The sequence below is a fragment of the Lolium perenne genome, chromosome 7 (genome assembly GCF_019359855.2).
Source record: "Lolium perenne isolate Kyuss_39 chromosome 7, Kyuss_2.0, whole genome shotgun sequence".
NCBI classification, from domain to species: Eukaryota; Viridiplantae; Streptophyta; class Magnoliopsida; order Poales; family Poaceae; genus Lolium; species Lolium perenne.
In genome coordinates, this window is record NC_067250.2 from 327,816,771 (window position 1) to 327,839,822 (window position 23,052).

Here is a 23,052-nt window from a genome sequence, read left to right on the forward strand (position 1 = left end):
AATTTCAAAAAAAAAAAACATACCGCTGTCTGTTTTTTATCATGTATCTGCTCTAGCTCTCTCACATTGAGCTTTGCTTTATGACAAGTTCTATTTTACCCCAGGTGCAATGTTAGACTTGCAAATTTGAGATGTTATTGGGTTTTTGCCATCAAGATGTATCAAAATAAAAATGTCTTAACAGATGCGTGCCAGAATACCTGCTGGCCATATGTACGTTTTCTGGCTATTTTTTTCTTGTGTTATACGATTACATGCGCTGCGTCTCAAACCTAGTGTAGCCTATTTCATGCTTAGAAAGATATATGAACCACCTCGCCGACTTTGTAAAACCTATTTCCTACTTATAAACCTTATCCTATCACATGTTTTACCACACTAATTTAATGGTTATGGTTTACTCCTCAAGTTAAAGAGAATTAAATTCAGTGTTCTACTATATATGTCCCTCTAGTTAATAAACCTAAAATGTGATGATTTAAATTAAATTTGTTTTAATTTTATATGAAATTTATACAACTGAAGTTTTTATTAATGTAATCGTAGATATAAGAAACTAGATGTTATAAAGTATCCGCTGAAGTTTTAACCGTGTGTAGCTACTTCACCTTGGTTATCTTGGGTGATTTAAAGTAAAACTTTGTTCCAAATTTATATTGATTTTTTTACTTCATTGCAAATTAAGTGCTACAAAATATTTATTGGTTTTTGTTAATATATATTTTTACATACACATTCGTAAACTAAATTAGCATGCCAAAACATCCTCTATATTATTGAACAGAGGGAGTATTTAGTTGTACAATTTTGTTATTCACCATTACACTGATTTATTTTTCTAAACTAAACTATATTTTATGAAAAGTGCTTTCCTTTTTGTTGGTTTGAGATATTTATGAAAAATAATTTACAAGCATTTCACTCTATATCAAAGAAAACCAAATAACTTATTTGAAATGTTAGGATTGTACTTTTATATGTACTCTTATCCATAGTATAATTACATATCAACATAAATTTGTTGAGACTTGTATAGTGTATAACCGTCAAAGTGTATGAATACTAACAGGTGTAATAGTTTCTTCTCAAAGCACCTCCGCAGCTCACGCTAGTTTTAGAAACTATAGTATAGTGAAATATCTCGAAGATTCCATGTACATGTCTACATATCATCGTCTATTGCATGTGATTTTAACGCTAGCCCTTACAAATATGAGGGCTCCACCTATTAGCATTTTGAAAGTGTTACGTGTGTTATGTCGATATTATTATTCTCATATAACTCCTTCATTTCAAAATATGTAAACTGGTTTAGACATACATACATTTCTATAGGTGAACTTTGACCATGATATCGTATATAATTATATTGCTAGGAGATAAAGAAGAGCTATACTCTTGTAGTTGAAATATATTTTCCAAACTGAGGATGCCATCCCTGGCCTCTCCATCGAAATGATGCATACAACCTTATTTATTAATTTATTCAATAAAGAATGGACAAAGAGCATACATGAAGGAAAAAAAACGTAAAGCCAACACTAGTATAGATCGGGCGGTCACACACGGCTAAAACGGCATATCGCACACGATAAACGTCACCGTCACTACACAAGGGTGGACAATCCGCCTCATCAACGCACACGGTTTCTTAAATCGTGTACGACGGGTTGTCCTGTTGCAAACGGCTGAGTGCAAGGAACCGTGTGAGATTGGACACAAGGTGTGTTAATCTTAACCGTCAGTAGACATGAAGATGCAGACATTGTTTTTAATTTAGGCATATGCGTTCAGCAGAGATGGCCCACATTTGTGTAAGCTAGCCGTATGATTTTACCAAGCATCACATATGGTTTATGTATGCAACAATTATTACTCAGCTATTTCTAGTAGCACGTAATCCAACATTGCCTTCAAACATATATATGTCCAGATGCACCAACAACACACAGTATGATATTAATTATATTGATTGAATAGTTCATCCATCACATATATAAAAATTTGGACATGGTAACTCTACTAACTATACAACAGATATACGAAGTAGATAATGAGAAGTTTTTTTGGTTGGGTCTTTACCCCTTTAGAATTGTTGATTTCCTCAAGTGAAGCGCAATGGTGAACTTTCTTAAGTGATGTGCAATTCTTGACCATCCAGGGCTGTTAAACATCAATATCATCCATGTAAAAATATAAAACACAGAAAAGCTAGGAACAAATGAGCACAACTCAAATTATTCGTGGACTTACCCATAAATATGCATGCAACTGCATGAAGCAAAGATCGCGAGCTACATGATGACCCACAAGTATAGGAGATCGTAACAGTCTTTGAGGGAAGAAAAACCCAAATTTATTGATTCGACACAAAGGGAGGTAAAAAATACTTATAAGCCTTAACAACGAAGTTGTCAATTCAGTTGCACCTGGAAAAGCACTAGTAACATGGGTGATGTGAAAGCAGCAGTAATATTAGAGCAATGGAAATAGTAACATAACAACAGTAGCACAGAGAAGATGGCACCGGAAAGTATTCCAGTGCGTAGTTGACTGTAGAGCAATGATGATGACAGAAGGACCGGGGTTTCCAGCTATCTACAATAATGGTAACTCTCCAAATAACATGTGTTGGGTGAACAAATTACAGTTGGGCAATTGATAATTGTGAGGGCATGACAATGCATGCTATGATAAGATAAAGATTACTATAGTATTTAATTGGGCATTACAACATAATACATAGATTGTAATCCAACTGCGTTTATGACTAATAATCCACCTTCAGGTTATCATCCGAACCCCTTCTAGTATTAAGTTGCAAGCAACAGACTATCGCATTAAGCAATGTGTGTAAAGTAAACAATAGAATTATTCTTAGACAAAATATTGTTGTTTTCTCCCTAGTAGCAACAACACATCTACAATCTTAGAAGTTAGGGTTTTCTATTTTCGTGCCCTCGGGTCCTTAGTTGGACTCAGTTTTTTCCAGCTCCTTAGTTTTTCCTCAGTTTTGTCCAAGCCATTATCTAAAACCCGCAGAAAGAGCTCGGACGGTAGGATTCCCGTTTAGTTGACCGTTCCGTGCTGACGTGTGGGGCCGCGTCGTGTGGGGCCGCGTCACGTGGGGCTGGTAGAAAGGGACCGTGTGGGACAGGACGAGACCGTGTTTGGTTGTACGTGAGCAGGAGCTGGGTTCTGTCTCTCTCGGCCCAAATTGGCATCCATTTTTAAGAGCACCGTTTTCCCCTCTTTCTCTGTGTATTTTTTCACCAAATTATTATCAAATCTAGAGAAGCTTCCATTTCCGTCTTTCTTCAATTATTTGTGCCTCTTGGCCCTCGTTTTTTGCCCAATATGGTAGCAAATCTAGTACTCCCTCTGGTCCATATTAATGACCTCACCTATCTTGGTTCATATGTACTCCCTCCGTGCATGTATATTTGGTTGCCCTTTTCTTTAATTCATCTACTTTAGTTTGCATCTAGTCTAGGTTTTAGTGTGTAGGTTCACTGTTTTAGTTTGAATGCAGTCCACTCTAAAAACATCTAAACAATCTTATATTTCTAAATGGAGAAAATATCTTGTTAAATCTAGACGCAAATCTCGATGCTAATGTACGATAAATTCACACCGTCGTAATAAATCGAGAAAAAAAGTATGGTCAACAAAGTATAGTAGAATAGGGATAGATAATAGGTAGATAATAACTGCATACAACAACCAAAATAATACGTAACAGGTTCTTAGGTTCTTCACAGCACCAACATATTGACAAAACAAAAAAAAAGCTGCTTTGCAGCAGCAGGCACACGTCCTGGACTCCGCCTACTCCATCTGGCTCCTCCTCCAGTTTTTGCTCCCCTGTCCCTTGATCTTGGGCACCTTGGGCTTGATCGGAGGCATGCGCCCGCGGCGATCTCTGATACGTCTCCGACGTATCGATAATTTCTTATGTTCCATGCCACATTATTGATGTTATCTACATGTTTTATGCACACTTTATGTCATATTCGTGCATTTTCTGGAACTAACCTATTAACAAGATGCCGAAGTGCCGATTCTTTGTTTCTGCTGTTTTTGGTTTCAGAAATCCTAGTAAGGAAATATTCTCGGAATTGGACGAAATCAAAGCCCAGGGGCCTATTTTTCCACGAAGCTTCCAGAAGTCCGAAGATGAAACGAAGAGGGGCCACGGGGTGGCCAAACCCTAGGGTGGCGCGGCCCCACCCCTGGCCGCGCCGGCCTGTGGTTTGGGCCCCCCGTGCCGCCTCTTGACCTGCCCTTCCGCCTACAAATAGCCTCCGTGACGAAACCCCCAGTACCGAGAGCCACGATACGGAAAACCTTCCAGAGACGCCGCCAACGCCGATCCCATCTCGGGGGATCCAGGAGATCGCCTCCGGCACCCTGCCGGAGAGGGGAATCATCTCCCGGAGGACTCTACGCCGCCATGGTCGCCTCCGGTGTGATGTGTGAGTAGTCTACCCCTGGACTATGGGTCCATAGCAGTAGCTAGATGGTTGTCTTCTCCCCATTGTGCTATCATTGTCGGATCTTGTGAGCTGCCTAACATGATCAAGATCATCTATCTGTAATTCTATATGTTGCGTTTGTTGGGATCCGATGAATAGAGAATACTTGTTATGTTGATTATCAAAGTTATATCTACGTGTTGTTTATGATCTTGCATGCTTTCCGTTACTAGTAGATGCTCTGGCCAAGTAGATGCTTGTAACTCCAAGAGGGAGTACTTATGCTCGATAGTGGGTTCATGCCTGCATTGACACAGGACGGTGTGAGAAAGTTCTAAGGTTGTGTTGTCTTGTTGCCACTAGGGATAAAACATTGATGCTATGTCTAAGGATGTAGTTGTTGATTACATTACGCACCATACTTAATGCAATTGTCTGTTGCTTTGCAACTTAATACTTTGGAGGGGTTCGGATGATAACTTTGAAGGTGGACTTTTTAGGCATAGATGCAGTTGGATGACGGTCTATGTACTTTGTCGTAATGCCCAATTAAATCTCACTATAATCATCATGATATGTATGTGCATGGTCATGCCCTCTTTATTTGTCAATTGCCCAACTGTAATTTGTTCACCCAACATGCTGTTCGTCTTATGGGAGAGACACCTCTAGTGAACTGTGGACCACGGTCCAATTCTCTTTACTGAAATACAATCTACTGCAATACTTGTTCTACTGTTTTCTGCAAACAATCATCTTCCACACAATACGGTTAATCCTTTGTTACAGCAAGCCGGTGAGATTGACAACCTCACTGTTTCGTTGGGGCAAAGTACTTTGGTTGTGTTGTGCAGGTTCCACGTTGGCGCCGGAATCCCTGGTGTTGCGCCGCACTACATCCCGCCGCCATCAACCTTCAACGTGCTTCTTGACTCCTACTGGTCCGATTAAACCTTGGTTTCTTATCGAGGAAACTTGCCGCTGTGCGCATCACACCTTCCTCTTGGGGTTCCCAACGGACGTGCCAACCACACGCATCAAGCAAATTTCTGGCGCCGTTGCCGGGGAGATCAAGACACGCTGCAAGGGGAGTCTCCACTTCTCAATCTCTTTACTTTGTTTTTGTCTTGCTTAGTTTTATTTACTACTTTGTTTGCTGCACTAAATCAAAATACAAAAAAATTAGTTGCTAGTTTTACTTTACTTGCTATCTTGTTTGCTATATCAAAAACACAAAAAAATTAGTTTACTTGCATTTACTTTATCTAGTTTGCTTTATTTATTGTCTTGCACTCTATATCAAAAACACAAAAAAATTAGTTACTTTTGTTACTATGTCTAGCTCTGAACCTGTTACTTCTTCGCCTGAAGAATTAGTCTTCACTTTTAAACAAGGGGATGAGGAGAGTTTTAAGGATGCTTGGTCTAGAATTTTTACTTCTTATCGTAAAACTGAACCTCAAATGACTCTAAGTTTGCTCCTTAGTAATTTTTATTTTGGTCTTATGGTTCGCTATAGATATGCTTTGGATACTTTAGTGGGAGGAGATTTCCTTCATTGCAATGGGGATCAAGCTTTTAATGCCATAAAGAAGTTGGTTGCATCACATGATTCAGCTAATAACTTTGATTCAGCCCTTACTAGCATATATAGTAGATTAAATAGTCTCGAGATAAGTACATCTCGCTTGAATGATAATTATTGCCACGTTCGTAATCGTCTTGAACAAGTTTTAGTGAACTCTAAACTCTCATTGTGGGATCCTGCTGTTAAAATTGTTATCGGTGATCGAATTCTCCATACCTACTGTGATATTATGTATGAATTTTGCCTTATGCCTGAAAGTATTTATAAATCTTTGAAACTTTGGGGAGTTGATGAAGGAGGAGAAGAAATAACTCTCATTGATAACTCTACTATAATTCCTAAAGGAATAGCCGCAGGTGTGCATACAACCATTCTTGGAAGGACAATATCCATTGATTATCTTGTTATTGAAACAGGAAAACTCACACTCGGAAGATCCTACTTTGAAACTATTGGGAGCAGTCATTGATGTTGGAGAAGGCACTCTGAAATTCACCTCTATACCGGGGGGAAATCATATATTTCCTAAACCCAAGGGAAAGAAAAACAATAAGAAAGGTAAGGGTAAAGCCCAAGGTAAGGTTGACACACCGTCTCTTGATAATACTTGATACACACTTTCTGCGCCTAGCTGAAAGGCGTTAAAGAAAAGCGCTTATGGGAGACAACCCATGTTTTTACCTACAGTACTTTGTTTTTATTTTGTGTCTTGGAAGTTGTTTACTACTGTAGCAACCTCTCCTTATCTTAGTTTTGTGTTTTGTTGTGCCAAGTTAAGCCGTTGATAGAAAAGTAAGTACTAGATTTGGATTACTGCACAGTTCCAGATTTCTTTGCTGTCACGAATCTGGGTCTACCTCCCTGTAGGTAGCTCAGAAAATTAAGCCAATTTACGTGCATGATCCTCAGATATGTACGCAACTTTCATTCAATTTGAGCAAGTCTGGTGCCATTTTAAAATTCGTCAATACGAACTGTTCTGTTTTGACAGATTCTGCCTTTTATTTCGCATTGCCTCTTTTGCTATGTTGGATGAATTTCTTTGATCCACTAATGTCCAGTAGCATTATGCAATGTCCAGAAGTGTTAAGAATGATTGTGTCACCTCTGAATATGTTAATTTTTATTGTGCACTAACCCTCTAATGAGTTGTTTCGAGTTTGGTGTGGAGGAAGTTTTCAAGGATCAAGAGAGGAGTATGATGCAACATGATCAAGGAGAGTGAAAGCTCTAAGCTTGGGGATGCCCCGGTGGTTCACCCCTGCATATATCAAGAAGACTCAAGCGTCTAAGCTTGGGGATGCCCAAGGCATCCCCTTCTTCATCGACAACATTATCAGGTTCCTCCCCTGAAACTATATTTTTATTCCATCACATCTTATGTGCTTTTCTTGGAGCGTCGGTTTGTTTTTGTTTTTTGTTTTGTTTGAATAAAATGGATCCTAGCATTCACTTTATGGGAGAGAGACACGCTCCGCTGTAGCATATGGACAAGTATGTCCTTGGTTTCTACTCATAGTATTCATGGCGAAGTTTCTCCTTCATTAAATTGTTATATGGTTGGAATTGGAAAATGATACATGTAGTAATTGCTAAAAATGTCTTGGGTAATGTGATACTTGGCAATTGTTGTGCTCATGTTTAAGCTCTTGCATCATATGCTTTGCACCCATTAATGAAGAAATACATAGAGCATGCTAAAATTTGGTTTGCATATTTGGTTTCTCTAAGGTCTAGATAATTTCTAGTATTGAGTTTGAACAACAAGGAAGACGGTGTAGAGTCTTATAATGTTTTCAATATGTCTTTTATGTGAGTTTTGCTGCACCGGTTCATCCTTGTGTTTGTTTCAAATAACCTTGCTAGCCTAAACCTTGTATCGAGAGGGAATACTTCTCATGCATCCAAAATACTTGAGCCAACCACTATGCCATTTGTGTCCACCATACCTACCTACTACATGGTATTTTCCGCCATTCCAAAGTAAATTGCTTGAGTGCTACCTTTAAAATTCCATCATTCACCTTTGCAATATATAGCTCATGGGACAAATAGCTTAAAAACTATTGTGGTATTGAATATGTAATTATGCACTTTATCTCTTATTAAGTTGCTTGCTGTGCGATAACCATGTTCACTGGGGACGCTATCAACTATTCATTGTTGAATTTCATGTGAGTTGCTATGCATGTCCGTCTTGTCTGAAGTAAGAGAGATCTACCACCTTATGGTTAAGCATGCATATGTTAGAGAAGAACATTGGGCCGCTAACTAAAGCCATGATCCATGGTGGAAGTTTCAGTATTGGACATATATCCTCAATCTCAAATGAGAAAATTATTAATTGTTGTTACATGCTTATGCATAAAAGAGGAGTCCATTATCTGTTGTCTATGTTGTCCCGGTATGGATGTCTAAGTTGAAGAATAATCAATAGCGAGAAATCCAATGCGAGCTTTCTCCTTAGACCTTTGTACAGGCGGCATAGAGGTACCCCTTTGTGACACTTGGTTAAAACAGTGCATTGTGATGATCCGGTAGTCCAAGCTAATTAGGACAAGGTGCGGGCACTATTAGTACACTATGCATGAGGCTTGCAACTTATAAGATATAATTTACATGATGCATATGCTTTATTACTACCGTTGACAAAATTGTTTCATGTTTTCAAAATCAAAGCTCTAGCACAAATATAGCAATCGATGCTTTTCCTCTATGGAGGACCATTCTTTTACTTTCAATGTTGAGTCAGTTCACCTATTTTTCTCCATCTCAAGAAGCAAACACTTGTGTGAACTATGCATTGATTCCTACATACTTGCTTATTGCACTTATTATACTACTCTATGTTGACAATATCCATGAGATATACATGTTATGAGTTGAAAGCAACCGCTGAAACTTAATCTTCTTTTGTGTTGCTTCAATGCCTTTACTTTGAATTATTGCTTTATGAGTTAACTCTTATGCAAGACTTATTGATGCTTGTCTTGAAGTGCTATTCATGAAAAGTCTTTGCTTTATGATTCACTTGTTTACTCATGTCATATACATTGTTTTGATCGCTGCATTCACTACATATGCTTTACAAATAGTATGATCAAGATTATGATGGCATGTCACTCCGTAAATTATACGTGTTATCGTTTTACCTGCTCGGGACGAGCAGAACTAAGCTTGGGGATGCTGATACGTCTCCGACGTATCGATAATTTCTTATGTTCCATGCCACATTATTGATGTTATCTACATGTTTTATGCACACTTTATATCATATTCGTGCATTTTCTGGAACTAATCTATTAACAAGATGCCGAAGTGCCAGTTGCTGTTTTCTGCTGTTTTTGGTTTCAGAAATCCTAGTAAGGAAATATTCTCGGAATTGGACGAAATCAAAGCCCAGGGACCTATTTTTCCACGAAGCTTCCAGAAGTCCGAAGATGAAACGAAGAGGGGCCACGGGGTGGCCAAACCCTAGGGCGGCGCGGCCCCACCCCTGGCCGCGCCGGCCTGTGGTTTGGGCCCCCCGTGCCGCCTCTTGACCTGCCCTTCCGCCTACAAATAGCCTCCGTGACGAAACCCCCAGTACCGAGAGCCACGATACGGAAAACCTTCCAGAGACGCCGCCAACGCCGATCCCATCTCGGGGGATCCAGGAGATCGCCTCCGGCACCCTGCCGGAGAGGGGAATCATCTCCCGGAGGACTCTACGCCGCCATGGTCGCCTCCGGTGTGATGTGTGAGTAGTCTACCCCTGGACTATGGGTCCATAGCAGTAGCTAGATGGTTGTCTTCTCCCCATTGTGCTATCATTGTCGGATCTTGTGAGCTGCCTAACATGATCAAGATCATCTATCTGTAATTCTATATGTTGCGTTTGTTGGGATCCGATGAATAGAGAATACTTGTTATGTTGATTATCAAAGTTATATCTACGTGTTGTTTATGATCTTGCATGCTTTCCGTTACTAGTAGATGATCTGGCCTAGTAGATTATTGTAACTCCAATAGGGAGTACTTATGCTGGATATTGGGTTCATGCCTGCATTGACACCGGACAATGTGACAGAAAGTTCTAAGGTTGTGTTGTGCTGTTGCCACTAGGGATAAAACATTGATGCTATGTCTAAGGATGTAGTTGTTGATTACATTACGCACCATACTTAATGCAATTGTACATTTGCTTTGCAACTTAATACTGGAGGGGGTTCGGATGATAACCTGAAGGTGGACTTTTTAGGCATAGATGCAGTTGGATGGCGGTCTATGTACTTTGTCGTAATGCCCAATTAAATCTCACTATAATCATCATGATATGTATGTGCATGGTCATGCCCTCTTTATTTGTCAATTGCCCAACTGTAATTTGTTCACCCAACATGCTGTTCGTCTTATGGGAGAGACACCTCTAGTGAACTGTGGACCACGGTCCAATTCTCTTTACTGAAATACAATCTACTGCAATACTTGTTCTACTGTTTTCTGCAAACAATCATCTTCCACACAATACGGTTAATCCTTTGTTACAGCAAGCCGGTGAGATTGACAACCTCACTGTTTCGTTGGGGCAAAGTACTTTGGTTGTGTTGTGCAGGTTCCACGTTGGCGCCGGAATCCCTGGTGTTGCGCCGCACTACATCCCGCCGCCATCAACCTTCAACGTGCTTCTTGACTCCTACTGGTCCGATTAAACCTTGGTTTCTTACTGAGGGAAACTTGCCGCTGTGCGCATCACACATTCCTCTTGGGGTTCCCAACGGACGTGCCAACCACACGCATCAATCTCCACCCGCTGGAAGTTGTGGAGGTGAATGCCGAGCGCCTTGTGCTTGGCGCGGAAGGCGTAGACGTTCATTGTTGCGCCGACTTTGGGGAAGGTCCTTCCGATGTCCTCGGCATGCGTGAGGAGGCAGTTGAAGTCGGTGCCGCCGAGTCTCCTAGTGCAGAAGGGGCACTTGTAGACACCTTTGGCAAAGTAGGAGGCGAACTGGCCGACCTGCAGCCTCCGCAGCACCTGCCGATTCTTGGTGTGCTGATTCTCCTCGTCGCTGCCGACGTTGCTGCCAGACAGCTGATCCATATCAAACGGAAACTATGAGTGAATGAGTTGCAACATAATAAAGTTAGGAAAAACGGCGGCAGCCTTAGTTAGATTGAACACGATTATATATCTACAGGGACGGGGTTAGCGAACCAAAGCTCATGCACAACAGATTTGTACACAGCAATGGTTCCCTGAACCCGCCCTGTACAAATTTGTGCCCAACGATTAATCATAGGCAAAGAAATAAATTCCAGATCTGAATAAGTTAACCAAACGGCCGAACACCAAATCTTAACCCCAAATCTTAACTGATTGAGATCACATGATTACTTGCATAAATTAACCGAACGTCCGAACCCCAAATCTTAACCCCAAATGTTAACTGAGTGAGATCCCATGATTACTTGCATAAATCAAGAAGGGATCAAATCAAAATGGAATAAAATCGGCGCAAATATTAACCCAATACCCATCCTACCTACAGATCGACACTAATAGTTACTAGGGAACCAGCAAAAATAGGGTTGAAAAAGGAAAGGGGAACAACAAAGGGAGCAAGCCGTAGTTACCTTGTTCCAAGGGTCGTCCATGCAGGTGTCGTAGGGGTTCGCCAGACAGATGTACGACACCTTCTCGTAGGGGTCCCATTTCGGTAGGATATGACCGCCACCGGCAGCAGCCTCCGATGCACCGGCGGTGGCGACAGCCGTAGAGGGGACGACGTCAAAGATGGAGGCACCGTGCTTAGAGGGGACGACGTCGAGGACGGAGGACGGATTCGCATTCTCCTTTTCCATCGCCGGCAGAGGAGAGGGAGAGGGTTTTTTTGCTTTGGAGAAGATGATGTGACGTGACAGGCGGCGTTGCATGAGGGAGTGAGATTGACAGTGAGATAGTGCGAGGAGGCAAACAGGGAGAGGCATCTATAAAGGCAAGGGGTCCTAAATGCGACCCGCAGCTACGTGTGCACGGTTACACGTCTTCGACTTTTGCACCGCGACACGCTTCCATGATTGCACGTCTTCAACTTCTGCACCAGGACCCGCATCCTACGCGTCAACAATTGCACGTCTTCCACTTCTGCACCGCAATACGCGTCCTCGAGTCTAACCCTCGAAATTTAGATATACTCAGGTATACCCTCGAGTCTTATACTAGCATTTTTTGTGTGCTCAGTTTTCCCCTTGAGTGCTAATATTGGCTAGTGCAATATACTTAGTAATACATCAAGTGGCTGGTCAACAGAGAGTCAACAAATGGGATTAAGCTAGTCAAATGAGTCATTTAATGTGCATTTTTTTTAAAAAAAAGATAAAACTATAGTGACACTTACTCATGGAGTCTTCTTATGCGACCTGCCACGTTGGGAACCATAACAATCATAGATAAATCAAGTTTTACCACAAATTGCCACTTCTCAAATCACCTAGTAGCTATGAAGGTGCATGGTTTTCCACAATAAGCCCTTCACAAAACAGCTTCCCCAAAACATACTTTGTCTGAATGAGGCCAGAATTTTCACACTCATGTATATTTGTATTGCAAATAGTTTGAGGTAGGCTAAGATGAGTTTCATTGTACAAAACACGTATTTTACATTTTTTAAATCTCATATTTGAATCCCTTAGTCTGTTTACTACTCACGTGCCCTTGGTTTCTTGATACTACTCAGTTTTTCCCTCTCCCTTCACAAATTCTCACAGACGCTCAACATTGCCCTGATTGGTCTAGCCCTTGTCACGCGGATCGTGCCCGCCGACCGTTTATCGTATGATCTAACTGGCAGGATAACCCCTCTCTCTGATCGGGGCCACCACCCTCTCTCTCTGTCGGCGGCTAGCTTCCACCCTCTAGCAAGTTTGATTTTCTGTATTATTTTTCACGCGCTAAAAATTATAAACTCTTTTAGGCATTACTTTTTTTTTTAGGGAATATAGTTTGGGATATAGTTTTGGTTATTTGAAAAGTCCCAAAAGTGGTATAATTTAGGTATAAACATAAGGCATATATATTTGTGGGATTTCGGTGAATGCATTATTTGTCACCCCTCTAACAATTATCAACTTTCTTTAGCATTCCTTATCTTTTAGGGAATATAGTTTGGGATATAGTTTTGGTTATTTGAAACGTCCCAAAAGTGGTATAATTTTGGTATAAACATGAGGCATACATATTTGTGGAATTTCGGTGAATGCATTATTTGTCACCCCTCTAACAATTATCAACTATATTTAGCATCCCTTTTCTTTTAGGGAATATAGTTTTCATAATTTGAAACAGCCCAAAAGTGGTATAATCTTGGTTGAAACATGAGACATACATATTTGGCATATTCGGGGGATTTCGGTGAATGGATTATTTATCACCCCTCTAACAATTATCAACTTTCTTTAGCATTATTCCTTTTCTTTTAGGGAATATAGTTTGGGAATATAGTTCATGTTGCGGGCCGGGCCAAACTCGGGCCGAGCCAGAAAGCTCAGGCTTAGCGTCCAGCGTGAACTCCGACTGCTAGAGCACCGTGAAGGATATGAGGATGACGAGGCAACGCCAGATCTGACACAGCAACTGCCGCTGCGGTCAATAGAGAGTTTTACATGGCATGAAGCAACCCGAATCTTAGAGCGAGAGCGAATAGATAACACACAAAACCGAGCAGCAGTGTGTTATGGAGTTTTGCTTTGCTTTAATCCGTTGATCAATTGGAATATGTACACTTGGGTTTGGACACCACGATTTCTGCCCAAAAAAACTACACTACACCAAGCCTTCCACTACATTAGGCAGTTATGTATCAAGAGCATGTCTGAGTCTGGATGTTGAGGAGCACAACCCTGGTGCGCAAGATGCTTCTGAACACCTTGCCGCTCGCACTCTCGATCTCGGCGACGCACGCCTCTACCTCGTCAAGCCTCTCCAATGCGGCCACCTCCTTCTCGTCGTTGGAGGCGGGCTTGGCGCTCTTGACGAGAGACATCAAAGAAGACATCATGGTCTTCTTCGATGCCAACATGCTTCGAAGGATTAATACTCCTTAAAATACTCTACGAAGCTATATAAATATTTAAGGATACTACGCAAAGAGGCACTTTTTTGTTTCAGTGCTACCTTAAGAGGCCTGGAAAATAATTGATTAGAGTACCGTGATATTTATTGGGTTTCCTAGTTTTAGGGTGAAATGAGTCTAAGAAAATATTTATTTACCCATCTTAAACAAAAAACATAAATCAATTTAACAAAATAATATTATCGTTTTGCAGAAGAAAATCTATGTAAATATAAGTAATAAAATTATACATCAAAGTAGCAAATGTGTATCTCACTCTACTTGAGTTTGACTACATACTTAATTCCACAAGTTGTACGGATAAAATAATGGTTGTGATATATTGAAAAATTTAAAACAACACATATTTCCTAACAATATAATTTAGGATGAAGTAAAAAGGCTCAATATAAATATATAGAACAATGGTTTATCTTGGTTGGCGGAACCATGTGGTCAAGCATGCATGAGATCAGACATAATGGTTGGGTTGAGTTTATCTAGATCAGAAGTTTCTGGCTTGAGACCATGTTAACCCGTGGATTCAATCAACTACTATGAGATCTAGCATATGCTAGAGGATCAAAGGATCACAATAGGACGAGACAGTCTCTGCTACTACTCTTAGACAAAAAACTTCATTCACCATCTTCTGTAGCTTCAGTTGTCATATCATTACAACATTAGCGGACAATGTCATTGTTCTCGTCTCCTTCGACACTTAATACAACTCTACGGTGACTTGATATGGTGGTTTCAAAAAGTCTGTGGGGATGTGGAGCTAGGTGAAGCTCATTGTACTACAGCCGAGTTCAAGTCATTGTTACCATCAAGTTTATTTGTAAACTATTATTCTTTGCCAGAAATGCAATATGAGTTAGGGAGTTGTTCGATTAAATTATCAGAATGGTCTTAGTAATGTTGATTGGTTTGGTTTGGTTTTATGATGCATGTAGTGTTGATTGGTTTATAGTGGATTGCATTTTTTTTCAATTGGTTGTGTCTGATTCGATTTGGCTTAGAAACCCTTAGCAAACTTAGATCTCATTGCAGTCTCGTGACTTAATCATGTATAGTACCCTTTGTTTGCATGAAAAATCATGTACGGTACCTTATATACCGGAGTGCTCTGTATGGTATTCCTATTCAGCGCTGACACTGCCTAAAGATCTTAGCTAATACTCATCATCAGCAATTGATGCCCGCTATATGGTACTCCTATTCTACTCAGTGATGTTCTTTGAACTAGAACGCCAAAAATTGAGGCGGGCTGTATGAAGGTCATCTGGAGGTGGCATTCTGGCTCATAGGAGTAAATGCTCCCATTATACAAAATAATTAAAAAATAATTTTAAAAATGTCAAAAAATTATAACATAATTTTTTTGGTGTACATCGTGACATTCTATGTTAGTACACAAGTTTTCATGGTGAAACAATATTTTATGTGGCGTGTACAAAAAAGAAAAAAAATGGCATGTATGTAGTCGTGTTATAGCATTAAATTTTTTCTTTTTTACAAGAGCCACAATTTTTTTTAGTTTTTCTTGAAAGCTTGTGTATGAACATATAATATGTAGATGTACATGGAAAATTTTATTTTAGAGTTTTTTGACACTTCGAAATGTAGATTCACACAACGGGAGCAAATGCTCCTATGAGCCAAAGTGAATATCGCAGGTCATCTTAGTTTGCTTCAAAGATCATCACAAAGTTGATGCAACCATGCATATAGAGTTCAGCCAAATTGACCTGACAAATTTGTAAATCTCGCCTTTAACAACTTACCATTATCCAAGCCCAAGCTGCCAATGATCTTAGCCACGAGTCTCCCGGCCTGTGAAAATGTGGTTCCCCTGGGTGAGTAAAAACAGATCGGTCGAAGTTTATTTCCAATTTGTCAGTGTGAGAACGGAGAGACAGGATGTTGTGGAACAGGAGCTTTTGCTTTGCTTTAGTGAGTGAACCAAATGGAGTATGTACACTTGGGTTTGGACATCATCGTGATTGTCCACAAAACTACACTACATCAGAAGCTAGCCAAGTCCGTGATATCTATCAACAGCACGTTTGAGTTTGGATGTTGAGGAGCGCGACCCTGGTGTGCAGGATGCTCCTGAACACCTTGTCGCTCCCGGTATCAATCTCGGCAACACACGCCTCTACCTCGTCAAGCTTCTCTAATACGGCCACCTCCTTGTCGTCGTCCGAAGCGTGCTTGCCGCTCTTGACGAGAGACATGATCGACGATGTCATGGTCTTCTTGGATGCCAGCGCGCTCGTGGCCGCGGCGGACACGGCCTCAACGGTAGAGAATACTGCGGCGGACGCGAACGCGGCAGCGGCCACGGCCTCGGCGAGCGCCCCAGAAACCTCGACCTCTGCCACACTGCACGACGTCGAGAACGTCGCGGTCGGGAACTTAGCCGCGGCGCGCACGGAGCCGGCGAGGCGCCCGAGGTCCTTCTCGTTGCGGCGCAGTGAACGCACCGCCGAGGCGAGCCTGTTGTCATCGCGGCGCCGGAGCGCCACCTGGGCGTCGGCCGCGTGCGCGCTGAGCTCGACGACCGTTTCCTGGAACGCGCCGTGCGAGTCGGCGAGGAGAAGGAAGCCGTCGAGGAGGCAAGCTGCGGTCCCGCACTGGAGCGCGGAGCGTGCTTCCGGGAGGAGCAGGAGCTCTGCCAGCGAGGCGTGGAGAGCGTTGAGGTGGGCGAGGCCCGTAGAGGCCGAGATCGGATCAGCCACCCAAGAGCGGACGGCGGCGATGTGGTTGCAGAGGTGGGCGAGGAGCGGGTGGGAGCTGCAGGGGAGGGAGACGGAGCGGACGTGGTAGGCGGCGGCCCGGGGCCTGGAAGCTCGTGCCGGGCTGAGAGGGAAGGAGATGGAGCGACCGAAGCTGGGCGCCATTGCTGCAGAAAGCGAAGTGTTAGTTGGTTCTTGTTGACTTGCTTGTTGCTGCTCGTTGGGAGAAGAAGGAGGTAGTAGGCATTGGTATATAAGACGGGAGGACGGCGCCCGCCATGGATCGGAGGGACATGGTGGGTGGGGAGAGCGCGTGCACCGATGGCGTCGGTGGCTTGGTGCACGTTCGGGCTGTTGGTGGATGGTGGTGGCGGGGGACATGATCCGCGAGGGGTGGCCCGGGACGCGTGGACGGATGCGACCTGGTTCTCCGTGCGCCACTCTGGATCGAGCTCCAGATCGATCGGCCACCTGCAGCGCGACGAGCTTGCTCGCCTCGATCGGCTCCACGGGCGCCGAGGAGGTGTCCCGTTGGCCTTGGCCATACGCGCTCGTCGATCTGTTGCCCGGCCGGTCCACAGCGGCAACCGCCGGCGTTGCGGTGTCCCAGTCGAACTGGAGCATGTGGTCGGCCATTGTCGTGCTTGTGTCGCGCGCACCCGTGCGATCGAGCCAAAGTGTGTTGCCACGCGGGCGGTCCTGTCTCCCTCTCTGCCGGCCTCGGTGCCGCATCGTGCCCTAGCTAAGAGCATCCTCTACAACTAATGTACGGAGTAGAATACATCATTAAAATGTAGCAATCTGTTTTTGTGTGTTTCTAGTTTTTACATGATCAAAAAAAATCTGCAGTTCAAGGCCTCAGTTCTAGGTGATATAAAACAGAGCACCCACACCATTTTGATTCCATACAATGCTCTAAACTTTGGCACATTTCAAATGTAATTTGAAGCTGACATACAATTAAATATTTCAAATATCACTAAATGTAACAGTGTTTTGCCTGGAGTTTGCTGGATCGGAGGTATTCGGTCGTGCGCACCCATGCTTTTATTCCGACCGATTGGTTCTGGAGGGAGCGGCGTGAAGCTCTTCTTCTGTGTTGACATCAAGTGACTATGGATCCATGATGAAAGTCGGAAGAAGAGAATTTCAAGAAAACCGGAGGGAAGCACTAGCTAAGGGAGGTTCAAGTCTCCGCGCTGTTGAGAGACTTGCTTGGTGTTCCGGGCTTCACAGCAGCGGTATGAAAAAGTGGGGGCAACAGCACAGGTGAAGTACAGAGTCCTACCTTTCAGGATGAAAACCCAAGGTCTGGGCTTAACTGGTTGTGCCTGGCAATGGCCTTGGTAGAGACATTGTTTTGAGAGCGGGGACTATCTTCAAGTTGAAAACCTAAGATCTTTGATCAGGCGACGATGGTGTTTGAGCACTGTTCCCTTCTTGGAGGCGTCGTTTTTTGGAGAGTCTGTAATTCAGGTGTTGTCTTGGCGGTGGATGTATTGCTGTTGTTAGATCCGAGATACTGTAGCGGGACTTTTGCTTCTTAGTTTTTTTTTTTATTGTGTGCATCCGTAGTGCCATTAGGGCGGTGCGTTGTTGCAAAAGCTGGGTGTAATTGGTATCTTCTTGATATTAATATTTTCCCTTTATCGAAAAAAAATTAAATATTGCATACCATAGTTTGATACAGAGATAGTTTGACACTAGATAATTCAACACTTCGATTCAGCCACTACTACGACACTTCAACGGTATATAGACACACATCAACACTACCTACAACTCTAGATATCGTCGTCTTCATCTTCATGTTCGAGTGACTCCAAAAAGTTAGAGTCCATCTCCATGTCCAATGACTAGATCGACTTTGATAAGTAATTCCTTTACAAAGTTGATTTTAGTTATATATTCGATCAAGAACCTTAGAGGACGCCTACTTTTTTCTTTTTTCTTAGCACTATAATTATATGCAAAATAACGGTCGAAGTTAAACATCTAAAAAGTCTAAGTATTTTTTGATGAACGAGAGATATTGGAGATTAATATCGACTAAGACAAAAATTAATACTTAACACTACATGTCGAGTCTTTGCATTTGTGAGGGCCACCATTCAACTAACATAAAACGGTGATACCCAAACAACATGTACTCGGAATCTTGAGATATTTAAAGTTATTCTAGTTAGTACAAATACTGAGAGTGGATAGAGTGGTTTGAGAAGAAATTACTTGAAACTTCATAACTTATTGATAGCATTCATAGGATTTGATATTTTTATACACTTTAAAAGTCTCTACCAAGTTATTTAGATATTTATTGACACTATAGACGAGGACACACATACAAATACAATGCTAATACATCACTTGGTTTTCCAATATATAGATTAAAATGCTTCTAAAAACATATTTAATTAAACATATCAAACCGACAAGTAGGATTTTTTGGCAAATAAAAGAAAATTTTCAAAAAAAGTAAATAACAAAATTGTACAACTAAGTAACAAATATCCATCTCACTACACACGAGCTCCGCTATATAATTTAATTGTACAAGCTATACATGAAAATAAAATGCTTGCAAAAGTGTATCATAAAATCTACATGAACAAAAAGAATGCATAATTAGTAGCACATAATTTACAATGAAGTAAAAAATTAATATAATTATTGAAGGAAGGTTTATTTTAAGTCATCCTAGATTATCAACACGAAGGAGTAACCTTTTATTTAGTTTGAAACAATGTATATATGAAATGAGCTGAAATTTTATCCAGTATGCGGATGTACATGAATTGTTCCGTACTGTGCTGAATGTAGTATTGGCTAATTGTAATGAGATGCATAAGAATTGCAACAAAAAAAATTATTGGTATGTACTTGTAGTGTCAGCCATGGTAACCAAGGCAGCCCTGTGATTGCTGGCTAATCATTTTGCAATATGTTTCTTTTTTAACAAATATACATGAGATTTCTATGGTTTGCAAAAACATTGATTCATTTTCATTTGATAAAAAGTTTGGCTCTCATTATGTCCCTTTTTTAGCAAATATCATGCCGAATTTATTAATACATATTATTTATTAATTATATAGGTTTTAGAGATATTTTTAGTATTAATTAAAAATTTAATCTTTAGTCCAAAGATTTCCGGAAACAATCACATTGCAGACTATTGATCTCTGTCAACACATGTTGAATATGGGATGAACTTTTGATGCTTTTGCTATATGAATCATCCATGCTTAATTGTGCTTCTTATGAGATCTTGTGAACTTGTCTTTGTTGAATATGATCTATTGAACTTGCTTATGATATATCTGCTCGAATCCTATGTCTTGGTAGGAGAAGTTGAGGTGCAAAGAATGATGGTTCCAGCAGTATACAACTCATGGGGCAAGTGCCAGAAACATTTCGAGCCTTCTGCTAAAAATAAAGTGTAAGAAACAAGCAAATGGATACTGCGACAACAACTATAGACAACCGCCGGCGTTGCGGTGTCCCAGTCGAACAACATGTATTCAGTTCTGGTTGCGACCCGGTTTTTCTACATAGGCGTGGGCGTCACTGGCTTATCCTATGGCCTGCAACATTTCAAGATTCGTGCCGCTCTGTTTTACACTTACAACCTGCACAAAGAACACCTTCGCAGCACTATAGAGGCCAAAGTGTACATGTCCACTTCATCTCACCTCTCTGTGTCTCCCTCTCCCTTCCCCTGACCTCTCTCCTGAATCCTTCCTCACCACCTCCGTCTGTTCTAGGCTCGCTGAACACCATGACCGACGGCGAGGAAACATCCTCATACAGCCTTAAACCCTCGAAGAAAAGGGCCACCTCCTGGTGGTCGTGATGCAGTGAGCCATCTCCGCCATCTCTGGTCTGGAAGGCCGACATCGCCGGCGCCGACGCGATGGTCGTGGCACAGAGCCACAGCCGATCATCATGCTCGCAGCGCATGTCCGTAGATGATTCGGCGCCGAGTCATTCCATGGTGGAGAACTCTCCATGGAGATCGGATGAAGGAATCGAAATTGTTTTGATGTTTCATATCTCAGTGCCAGATCCATAGAATTTGCTCGCCATGTGATCCGGTTCCCTTTCCTCGTGCTGCCTTGCGTTGCTGCTGCCATTGCCGTGCTGGTGGCGATCGATCGAGCCAAAGGGTGCCGCATCGTGCCCCTAGCTACAGGTGATTCTAGTTTGGGAAAAAGTCCAAAAGAAACCGTGAAGTCATAGAGAAAAGCTAAACGAACCCTGAACTCCTAATCCCCGTAATCAGCACTCTGAACTATGCAATCCCAGTCCAATTAAAATCTTGACACGGTTTAGGCTGAAAAACGATGACGGGCCAGGATTTCTCTCAGAGGTGGGGTACCGTCGGGTGGCTCTTAAGCAGCGAGCCACGGGGGTGAAGCGTTACACGTTGTTAGAGAGAGAGATTGAGGAACAAAAATTAGGGTTCGTCTGCTCCAGGCTTGCGGGTGGCTTGGCGGCGCGGCGCAGCCATGAGTTGGTCGTCCAGTGGTTCGTCTGCTCCATGCTTCTGCTTGGCCGCGGGAAGAAGGAGAGCGGAGGCAGAACGGAGGTCGCCGGTCGTGTATCGGGAGAACCCGATGGCGTCTGTTCTTTTGCAATCCGCGGAAGAAGGCGCCCAGGTGGATATCCTGGAGTGGGCAGAACCCAGGCAGGACGTACTATGCGTGCGTTGATGCAATGGTGAGTAGTAATTTTGCTGCATTTTAGTTTGTCCTCTCGGATTCCTTCTCCTCTCTGATCTATTATTTCTGGCATTTTGGACAGAACGGAGGTGGATGTGGTTATGTCGAATGGCATGACCCTCCATTGCTAGAGTTTTTGAGTGGTTTGCTGGGAGATTTGAGAGACGAGGTTTGGAAATTGCGTGGTCAAGGACAAGGAACTGCTGCTAGAGATGGCACTAGTACAATGGTGGTGGAATTGCAGGAACAGCTGAAGGAGAAAGAGGCACAACTAGCAGCAATGAAGTGGAAGAATGAAAACCTCTTTTCCCTTTCCATTGTGTTTGTGGTTAGGTTAGTGGTAGGGAAGATGCTAATGCAGGTAAATGTAATAGGTTAAGTAGCCGTCAATCCAATTGAACAACAGTACCAATGGCTATGTGCTTAGTAGCTGTCAATGCATTTGAACATCGGTAACAGCTATGTGCAACGTTTGTTTGGAACATCTATGGTATAAGTTATGTTTGTGAAATGAATGCAAAAGCATGTGAAATTCAAAGACAAATGATTGTCTGCAACAAATTATTGTTTGTAACATTGCAGTGGCACTAACATTTTCATCTACTTGTTACCACTGCAGTTGAAATATGCATAGCTAGGCAATGAAGTTGCATATCTTCCAGTCCTCTTCCTTGCTCCACATGGTCTTGCTCCAGGTGTTCTTGCACTTGGCTGAGAGCTTGGTCCAGGACCTGGCTGAGAGCTTGCTCCAGGTGTTCTTGCACTTGCCTGAGAGCTTGGGCCAAGACTAGGAGCCCTTGTTGCTGCATCAGGTGCTGAAGCATTTTTATTTCTGGGAGGCTTGAAAGATGCAGGTTTTGCAGCATGATGAGCTGGTGGTGCTGAAGCTTGTGCAGCAGAAGTACTAGCCTATCCAGAATCATGTAAACTCACAGTTATTCATGCAAAATCAGAGTTATTCATGTAGAATCAATGTAAAATCTTCTAAAATCATATAAAAGCATGTAAAATCATGTTCAGTACCTCTGTACTCTTTCTTTTCTTGGTTGTCTTCACAAGATGGGCATTTTTCTTCTTACCTCTCTCTGGATTCTTCAGGCAACTTGACTTGTTATGTCCAGAATTGTGACACATGGAACATACAATAGTAGTACCATGCTTATTCATCTTAGTACTAGATTTAGGCTTCTCATGTTCTTCTCCCCTAGCATTTTTCTTTGGTCTTTCAGGCATCTTGACATATCCAGGAGCTACAGGCCTAGGTTTTTCTGAAATAGGCCACATTTCCTCACCTTCCACTCGCAGCAGACAGTGATCATATATTTTTTTGAGCACTTCAACAAAGTAGCAGGGGGTCAATGTAATCTTCTACCACTAAGCCACACTTGTAGATAGCAGTGATTGCATGAGAACATGGGAGACCTGACAATTGGAAAT

General features: G+C 42.2%; 1 protein-coding gene across 1 annotated transcript; it reads right to left on the bottom strand.

Annotated features, from left to right (window-relative positions):
- Nucleotides 1-16,077: 16,077 nt before the first annotated feature.
- On the bottom strand, nt 16,078-17,526 carry LOC127311818 (uncharacterized). Its single transcript, XM_051342297.2, has one exon. The coding sequence runs from the start codon at nt 17,516-17,518 to the stop codon at nt 16,211-16,213; it is 1,308 nt and encodes a 435-aa protein (XP_051198257.2). The 5' UTR covers nt 17,519-17,526; the 3' UTR covers nt 16,078-16,210.
- Between the last annotated feature and the right edge of the window lie 5,526 nt (nt 17,527-23,052).

Coding starts and splice junctions, on each gene's coding strand:
- LOC127311818 (XM_051342297.2), bottom strand. CDS start 17,518: ATGCTCCAGTTCGACTGGGACACCGCAACGCCGGCGGTTGCCGCTGTG.